The sequence below is a fragment of the Dysidea avara genome, chromosome 5, assembly GCF_963678975.1.
Source record: "Dysidea avara chromosome 5, odDysAvar1.4, whole genome shotgun sequence".
NCBI lineage: Eukaryota > Metazoa > Porifera > Demospongiae > Dictyoceratida > Dysideidae > Dysidea > Dysidea avara.
Genome location: NC_089276.1, coordinates 34,267,058 through 34,277,110, shown reverse-complemented (window position 1 = coordinate 34,277,110; position 10,053 = coordinate 34,267,058). Strand labels below are relative to the sequence as shown.

The 10,053-nt window shown below is 38.0% G+C and overlaps 2 protein-coding genes across 2 annotated transcripts; both read right to left on the bottom strand.

Moving 5' to 3' along the window:
* Positions 1-1,365: 1,365 nt before the first annotated feature.
* Positions 1,366-9,990, bottom strand: LOC136256662 (protein NLRC3-like). The gene is made up of 5 exons (XM_066049642.1): positions 9,909-9,990; positions 5,541-5,605; positions 3,946-4,206; positions 3,840-3,893; positions 1,366-3,783 (listed from the first exon to the last, which is right to left on the bottom strand). Exons 2-5 carry the CDS (start codon positions 5,590-5,592, stop codon positions 2,318-2,320), a joined length of 1,833 nt encoding a protein of 610 aa, XP_065905714.1. The 5' UTR covers positions 5,593-5,605; positions 9,909-9,990; the 3' UTR covers positions 1,366-2,317.
* Positions 1,511-2,266, bottom strand: LOC136255218 (nucleotide-binding oligomerization domain-containing protein 1-like). The gene has a single exon (XM_066047943.1). The coding sequence runs from the start codon at positions 2,264-2,266 to the stop codon at positions 1,511-1,513; it is 756 nt and encodes a 251-aa protein (XP_065904015.1).
* Positions 9,991-10,053: the final 63 nt, after the last annotated feature.

The following is a 10,053-nucleotide window of genomic DNA, read 5'->3' as shown; positions in this document are numbered from 1 at the left end:
CATTATCGATACTACTAGCTGTTCACGAATCAGTCTCATGAGCAACGTGCGAGGCAGCGTGTGCAATCAAACATGTCGATTTACGATGAACAGCCCTCGGTACTGGCCAAAATTGAAGCAGAAACAGTTCAGCATAGCAAGAAGAAGCGTCAGAGAAGATCCTGAATGAGGAAAGCTGAGATGAAGCACACTCGGAAGCACAGGTAGAATTGCATCACGAATCTACCGTTCAGCCACGTCCCGAGGTAAGGCCCAAGAAGAAGCGTCGGTCGAGGAGTGATGAGCTGGAAGTAACCAAGAAGAAGTGTCAGACGAAAGCAATGGCAAGGAAAAGAAGCGGCGCCGATGAAACACAGCCTGAAGAATCCCAACCTAAGAAAAAGCGCCAGATGAAAGTTATGAACGATTTCTCTCTGGTTCTTCCATCACTCACTGGAGTAGCCATCTTCGCATCACTGCTTTCTCACCAACTATCGATTTTGCAAGGCCATACAAAATGTGACATAACGTGTTTATTGCGGTCATCAACACTATAGGAAATTACAAAGATATACGATAATAAGCGGGGTGCTCTACGCGCTCATTTTATACAGGCCTATTGAGCGTTAGACACTCTCCCTCCCTACTATTATTAACTCTTGTTATTATACACAACATGACCAACTACCAACACTATAGTTGATATGACATATTCATATCTCTGGACACTGGATTATATCATGTGAGATCTTTACCACATAGTAACAAGGGAAAGGGGGTGGGGTTGCATGCTGGTATGTACAGTATGTAATTTGTAAAACAATTAAAATACTCATATGGAACTAAGAAATTTGTGAAACTCTGGCATGCCCCCAATCCTGATCTAGAAAGAGTTTATTTTGCAGTAAAACTATTCATCGTATGTATTATTTCTTATTATGTTCTCTTATAAGGCCACTTCATGAACATATCAGAATAGTATCCCTATCAGTATCCCCTATTGTTTGAAAAGTTACTATTGGACAGTAATTAACATGTAAAAACATTTAGATATTACCGCAAAATGGTTTTTAAAATAATAATTATATGGGAGCAAAAATTAGTGTAAAAAGCTAGGCTGATCTCGTAGTAAAAACATCCATAAGTAACATCTCTCCTTGCATATCTCTTTGAAGGTAAAAAATAGAAAATAGGTGAATTTTCACTATTTTTGTGCTTTCATCTATCAAGAACAGTGTCTTATATTATTGTTTGAACATTGAAAAATCCACTATTGCCCAACCCTACATAATTATCCGCATGCAGCCCCACCTCCCTTTCTTCTTTACTATGCAGTGGTAAAGATATCACATGGTATAATAACCTATAATACAATTAAGACATTGATCAGGTACATTCTTCTGAATTATAAATTTAATTCTTTTGAGATACAATACATGTATATATATATTTATGGGATATAATAAATGTATACAGTTAATCAAAGTTGTTACATTATATCAACTCAAGTGTGCTATTACAAAAATGTTTGCTAGATAAATCTAACTTTCAGGTGTTGTGTAATTCTTTGTTTTGTTCTCATATCGTTAATTTCATCTTTTAATGATACAAGCTTCTCTTTAATTGCTGGAGGGCAACTAGGAAGTGTTAGAGCATCTAAAATTTTGTTAGCTCTTAAGGCTTGTAGTATTAGTTGCATACTTTCCCCACTAATGGGGTTATACATATCTAGTGTGTGTAGAGATTTGTTGACAGCTAGAGCATTAGCTATATCATCAGCCACATCATCAGTGATGTTATTGTGATTAATGGTAAGAATCTTCAACTTGGTAGAATCCTTCACAGCAGCAAATAATGCTCTACATGAAGTGGAAGATAATGCAACATTGTCCATAGCCAGTAAGTCTACTACAGAGGAAGGATGGGACAACATGGTGTACAGTTCTTCATTATCACCAATAGTGGGGTTACCATTGATCACCACTGTCTCTACTTTACAACTGAGGACAATATTGCTGATGAAAGAGGAGGATATTTGGGTGAGGCCATTAATGCTCAACCTCAATTCGGTGATAGTAATGCCACTCTCATTGATGTATTTATGAATAATGTGGAGACCACGATCTTGGATATAGCAGCCATATAAGTGAACCTTCACCCACTGTTTGTGGGAAGAGGAGGTAAGGAAGAGGCACAAACACTCAATGTCACAAGTTGACAGTTTAATTGTACTGAGATTGATTACTTTGTCATTAAACACTGCTGCTTTTTCAATGGATTCACACATTTTCCTGTCAGAAGCTTCATGAAAACAGCGAAAAAGGAGAAGACATTTTAATCAATTTTTAAGAAATTCATCAGCAATGTTGATCTCGTCATTCCCACCACAAAGGAATTGCTTGAAAGCAGATCTCTGTCCCTTAGTCAGCGCAACATAGATGGTGAACATGTTAGCATGAACATCACTCCAGAATTTGTTTTGAAGCAGACAAAGCTCTTCATCTGGTGAAAAGTAAGTGATGATGTAGTGAGCTGCAAGATATTCCTGGATGGTAAGATGGAGGAAATTAAATGTCATTGTTTTCCCAGTAAGACCAAAATGTTGTGCAGCATGTAACAGCCCATAACCATTAATTGGCTCTGGAGTAGCTATGACATCAGGACATGTCACTTTGATGTCATCATAGGTAAACACTAGTTGGTTGTTATTAAGTGCTTGTAATGCTAACTTGGAAAGTTGTTTAACTATTTTACTGCATGGCTCTGGCAGGTGGTCTAAATCAGTGATTGTGATGTTTTCAAGAATGTGGCCAGATTTGGCAAGATGTCGACAGATGGTAAGACAAATGAAGTGATGGTATAACTTGCTAGTATCACTGGGAAGGGGAATACCCATTTTATACAAGAATAGTAAGATTACTATATTAAAAGGTACCAGACATAGGTTACTGATTATTGGGTGGTCTTCCAAATAGTGAATAAGCTTTTCAACACATTGAGGTTGTCCCTTCAAAGAGTGTTCAATATAATGATGCTGTTCATCATCAGTGAAACCTAAGATATTGACTGTGATGGTGGCTTGTTTTCGTAGGGTCACTGAAGCATGTGGACGAGATGATACAATCAAGCCACAATTAGGTAACACTCGACGGTTAAGAATTTTAGCAATCAAGCTGTTTGCTTGTAGCTTTACTGGCAGTTCATCATAACCATCAAGAAGGACTACCACTTCTTTTCCACCAGTTTTAAAAAGGTAATCACTACATGGATTGGTAATTTCTGTTGCCCTCTCATCTCCTTCACAGAATAGTTGCAGGAGATGGTTAACTGATGTGGCTTGTTGAACATTAGGATCACGCAGGCAGAGCAGTAGGACTAACTTGAAGCCTTTTAAAATGTGTTGCTTACCCCACATAAAAGCTATTTCACGTAACAACACAGATTTACCAATACCGGGTGCACCATCAATCATTATAAATTGTGGCTCATCTTTGGTGTCTAGTGGAGCCAAAATATCCATCATCTCTTTGGTAACTTTCTGTTCATGTGATGTATGACCATGTAGCTCAGAATTGTGTGTGTGAGTGTTATCTTTAGTGGCTAGTGAGGTAATGTCACCTTTTTGGATTAGTTTAGCAACTTCAACAGTTTGGTCCGTGTTGCGTTGTCCCTCATGATGAATGAGGAGGAGTGGTGTGAACTCGTACAGTTTATCTGGTGGCCATGTATCCTCATCAACCATATGCCCTGTCTGTACATTGAAGATTGCCACCCTAATAGATAGCAAATAGACAGCCTCAGCTTCTACAGGATAAACAACAAGGTGTAGCAGCTGATGTGGAGTACACCATACACTGTACCTTTATCAGTGACAGTAACCTTGTTATCAGATACTTCATGTTTAGTAGTCACAACTGTAACAATACAATGTGATTAGATATAAGTATATAATAAATACACTGTCACCTTTCTCAGGATGTTGACTGCTGGACACAGCAGGTGACTGGATGACACTTAGTAGCTTATTCCAAGTGGCAGTGTTGTCCACTTCAAGCCACTTCTTCAACATGGCATTACAACAGGGAACAGCTTTGTGGTGGTTGTCATGTTCTATGATGTCAAGTGTTCCACTTGGTAGACCCAGTTGTGTCCCTATCACTTTCCAAAAAGAAGCATAGTTTGGAGTGATGTGGTTTAGGAGATCTCTTAGTAGTGGAATTGCTTTCCCTGAGCGTATATAATAAACAAGTCATCAAATATTGCATTATCAATTAAACTCCCTATTTATATGCACCTACAGGCACACACAAACAACATTAAAACAAATACAGGCAAGTTTGGTTAACAGTTTTTCATCAAAGGCATCATGAGGGTGGGCGTGTAGGAAGTTTTTGTGTTTCATTATGAAACTTAATGTGCAGTACTTAGTGAGCTGAATTTCAACCAAATTTGCCTACTAACTTGACCTGAGTCATATGTGCAAATATTTTGCCCAGGAATTTCTCAAATTTTTCACCTATTATGCTCTGCAGTGTTCCCATTATGCTTTTAGGTTAGTAACATTTCTTATAATTATGTTTTTCAATTGATGAATGCTCTATTAGAGTATTTCACTACAGAGTGACTGTGTTATAATATAAGGAACTATGTATGTACAATGCATTTGAGTGCTCTATTGCAGTTTGTATTTCCCACTGACTGCTCTACTAAGGAGTATCAATCTATTTTTATTGAATTAAGTTCCATAGTTTAATATGCTAACAAATTCTCAAACATGCTAATAAATGCATACTGTCTGACTCTTGACTGTTTTATTACAGTGTTGTACTAGCATCTTCATTCTACAAAGTGAAATCCAAATTGCATGAGAACTTTAGCACACACAACCATCTATAAATCAAGATATCATGTGATAAAATCAAAATTTGGAGCAATCTTAAAATACTATGTGGGTGGTGATGATAATTAAATTACTGTATACCCGGAAATTTTTGCAGTACATAATTTTCACAGTTTTCATGGTTAGTAAAGCTAATGTGAAATTTTATCACGTGAAAATTTATGCGTGTCTTACAAACTTCAAACTCACCTTACTAATAAATTAGTGTGGCTCCTGGTGTGTGATAGTATTGTAGGCATACGTGGACTCCACACATATGCTTACAAACAGTATCACACATTCCCAATTTTAAAGTGGGCGTTACTCACAAACGAAGATGGCCTACTGCAAGACTATAGACTACTGGCAGGTATGCCTCGTAGAGAAATTGCCACTACTGTGTTACTTTGTTTAGATGCGCTTGACGATGGTAGAAGTAAATATCAATGCAGTAGCTGTGTGGTTGAGATCAAAAATTTTCAAATCAAGCAACAATAATCCATGGAATTTAAAGTGCAAAAATTTTGAGCTAAGAGGCATCCGTGAAATTTAAAACGTGAAAATCCTGACTAAGGACATAACCGTGAAATATACATACTGTGAAAATTTCTGGGTATACGGTATGAATTTTCCAAGCCAAAAGGATTATATCCATAGACGGCATGACGCATTACACATATACCTTTCTCTGGTGTACTAAACTGTTGTAGTCCTTTGTTATCACTTTGAGCCATCTTTCAGTTAGACCTATTATGGAGAACAAACAACAACAACAACAACAGTGTTATAAATTATGGTGTGGTTACACATGACAGTACAAGGGTGGCCCCAGGGTGACTGGTTTCCAAACTTTTGTTGCATGTAACTAGGGGATATGGGAGCACATGTCCAAGAAAATTATGCAATCTGAAATTGACTACAACAACTATGGCTGAGGTAGTTATGCTCATGATTCTTTGCATTATTCTATTCAGAATTTCCTGGAAAAAGCTAGTAATGTGCTCCAATATTTATGCAATATTTTCAAAATTATTCAAATAAATTGAAATAGAAATGTAGAATTAACTGTTTATTTAAAATTCTCTGGTTAATTATTGCACATAAACAAGATATTTCATTGCTCTAAACAAAAAATAGGATTGACTGATTTATTAGAATATATGTAGGTGAATGTTCTATTAGAGTATCTCGATCTGGTGACTGTTCTATTAGAGTATATCAATTGTTCATTTATGAAATCTTTAATAATTCTTTCAAAACGTAATGCTAGAATAATGATTCTGGCATTGTGCACATAATTACCGCACCCCTAACAACAACTTTAGATAGGATCTGGCTAAGTAGCAAGTTTCATCCAGTCCTTGGTGTGGGACGCAAAATTTAAAAAATAAATTTTGCATCTAGTGAGATACTGTATAGTAAAAACTTTGGCAAATTTGGTGAATAGTGTTCAATTCACCAAAGTTTTTTCACCAATTATTTTAGATGATCACATGAACACATTGAGTGACCAGGTTGAGTTGACATTGAGTTGAGAATGAACTTGAGATAAAGTTGATTCTTCAATACTTTAAGCTGGTACCCGCCAAAGATAAGAAAAAATACATTGTTTTGCCCACTCCGCATGGACCGTTAGGCAGCAAAATACCACCAGGAATAATCAAAGCAGCCAATGAACAAATGTCACTTAAGTTACAACAAGCACCCACAGAACTGGCCAGTAGATAGTGTAGCACGCTTTTGCTAGCATGTTGTTAGATCAGTAGCTATAGCAACACAAAATACAAAACCATAAAAATTACAAAGTACTACTACCACTAGCTACCTAAATACTTATCACTCTACTTAACTGATGAGTTGACACCTTGCCGTTATCCTTACATACCGTATAGTAAAAACTTGGGAAACATTATTTCAATCACCAAAATTTTTTCGTGCCAATTTTTATAACAGAGGGGTTTTGCCACACTTTTTTATTGCCAAAGTTTTTTGACTATACAGTACAAAAAGCAGTATTTTTAGGAAAATAATAATTGTGCATCCGGTTTCATGGTGGATCTAGCAATGATATGCTAGGATGGACATCCCACATTGGTAGAAAGATCAATTTGAAAAAGTTGATTTTCGGTTTGCAGACCCTATTATAGTCACATGTCATCTCATCCGGGTCAGACCCAGATGCCGCATAGCCTAAATGTTTTGAGGAGCAAAATTTTCAAGGTTGAGCAATGTTGCTAAAATATAATTTTGTGGATTTGAAAACACTCTGAACTGTATTGGACTATATGTGACTGGATCTACGAAAACCGTTCTTATCGCCCAAGACAGGAAGTTTGATTTTTTCTCACAAACACAAAGCTTAATGAATGCACTATCAAGTTTCACTGCCCAGTTGACAAAACTAAAGTGGTCTGCTTTTGCTGGCTGCTTTTAAAAAGCACAATGGTGAGCCGTACGAGTGGTCTGGGGTCTTGATGGAGTCCTGGCTAACCAGAAGATGGCTGTGTGTGGCTGTACAGCTCCGTGGTGCTGGACGACCTGTGCTGTAAATTTCCTTTCAGTTTAGCCAGTTCTGAGGTCTGAATGGCCCATAACTTGGCCTAATTCATCCCAACTCATTTCTTTTCAATTTTTGAACACCATCTTGCACACCTTCCACCCTTCTGGAGCTCGCCTGATACAGACAACCTTGGTTTAAAAACCATCTAAAATGATGGGAAACTTAGCTGTTGACTACTTTTTCAGTGGATGATCAGGAAGATAAGAAATTGTTGTGAAACATGTGAAAATTTGGTATGCGTAGCTACCACTATTGCCCAGTTACAACACTCTGAATATTTAAAACCGACATTTCTTGATACTTTTAAATGGGCAATAAGACCGGTTTTCCCAGAGACAGTCACATAAGGAGGTCTAAATATTTCAAGGATAAAATTTTCGCTGGTAATCCCCAAAACTGCAAAATCAGCAAAAATTTCCCCCCTCGAAATATTTAGGCCTGAGGCTATACAGTGACGGTATTCAGTGAAGTGGATAAGACCCACTTGACCGCACAAAATGTGACCCAAATGACCTGGCCTACTTAAAACGCTGATTCCCAGTACTGCAAAAATTCCCTGATTAGAAAGGTGTACTGATTTTCCAGGTCACTGTACATGTTAAGGGACCTTAAGGCCACCGATTATAGATTCCTTGTTTCCTGTCACCCGACTACACGGTAATTTTAGAGCCACATGCAAATTTATTTTTGCATTTGAAGACTAGGTTATTGAATAAGTGGACTCTGATGTTATTTAGTGCATGGCATCCAGCCTAATACTAGCAGTGAATCTCTTCAAGTAGCTATTGGTATAAACCAGGGGCGGATCCAGGAGCTGGCAAGGGGAGGGGCACAGAAAAGTTCAGATTCACACCATTAAATAGGGGAATCAACTACAAGCTGCAATCTGTTATAGTTGATATACACATAGCAGCAAATAATCACCTCTCAGCAGTGTTTCATTGTTGAATTGTGCCATTTAGGCCATTGCAGAGGTTGTGAAATCTTTAAAGGTGTTACAAAAGCTAAAACACCAGTCACACGATAATTATTTATAGAGGCGCTTAATACGCACGAAGATGCTGGGTGACAGTTTTTGTAGTAGAGAGGTAATATGTCTAGCTAAAAAATAGTAATAAATTGATATTGGCCTAACTGGCATTATCAAAGTGATAGCTATAGCTAGCTAATTCTTCCTACTAGGAAAAGGCAGTGGAGGGAAGGAAGGGGGGGGCATTTGCCCCAAATGTCCCATCCTGGATCCGCCATTGTAAACTTGAGATGTGCATCAACACAAGTCCCATTCTCTGCCATTCTCAATCTGTTATTAACGTGTGAAACATTCGGAAAATTTGTACTGTTGAAGTTGATGGTAAAGAGTCAGGCTAGTAAGTACGGTACTAGCTAGCACATGTCATTGACACAGGCATGGGTAAATGATTTTCTGGCTGCTTGGGAAATACTGCTACACTTCAAATCTAACTTTCTAGAGGTTTGAATCAAGAACAGATTCTAATATGCTTGGTCCTGAATTGTAACTAATGAAATAGGCTATCAGTGGTATAAATTGTGAGTAATAAAGTGTAGGATGCTAGGAGAAAGAATGGTCTAAACTTGCAATTTGAGAAAATGCTAAAAAATGTATGTGGTTGGAGTTTCCGGACACCAGTAAAGTAGGCGTACCTGAAATTCTATGGTAATTGCTGTACTCCACTAAGTGCTGTGGCCCAGCAGAGACTGATAGCGTTATGTTTGACTGGTTACTTTGTTTCTGGCAGCGATTTTTTAGCAGTAGCCAATAGTGTTATGCTGCTCTTGACCTTGACCTTGCAATATTTTCGAAGATACGATATTTGATCTACCGCCTGTAAATCTGTACTAACCCTTGCCTGAACAAAGAAACAGCATACTTTAGCAGCGGATCCTTGCTGCAGGCTTCTCTGGGCTGCTGGTTGTGTTGATTACACATTCAAGTTAACACGATGCAGGCAATGGGGTCGGGAATCCAGTTGTACTATCTCTAAATTATATATCCATTTACTGTATAGTGTGACTGACAACTTGTGGTGCATATGGTCATTTAGAATTACGAATGATGCCCCCTCAATCTACTGTTAACTATAGAAAGTATTTTACACACAAATATTCTACACATGAAAACAAATAGTAACAAATCTCAGCAATCCTTGAAGCTATCGAGATAAAACTCAAGTATTTTATAGCACACAAGTGGGGTACTTAGGTACTCAAACCATAGCCTGATTGGTTTCCATTCCATCCTTCAGTAGCGGATTATTATCCCGATTATAACGGACTTAACGGAGTGTCCGGAATACGCAGCTGTCCGGAAACCCCTTGCTTACCTTAGTCTCGCGTAGCCAGACCACTATATTCTTCTTTTGTATGGGTCGGGATTCGTGAAGGAAAAAAATCTTGCCAACCTGAATCCGGCTACGCGAGACTACAATAATTGTATACGACAACAATGCGTATATAAAACACTCAACTCACTATTGTAGAAGACTGAACGCTCACTCCCTGTCACTCGAAATGCGACACACCCATTCATCTTTCTCTGTAACAAACGCATCATGTTAGTATTCTATAAGCGCCTTGTGATCTGTCATGCTACAACCGGTCCCCCCAAAATCGGTCC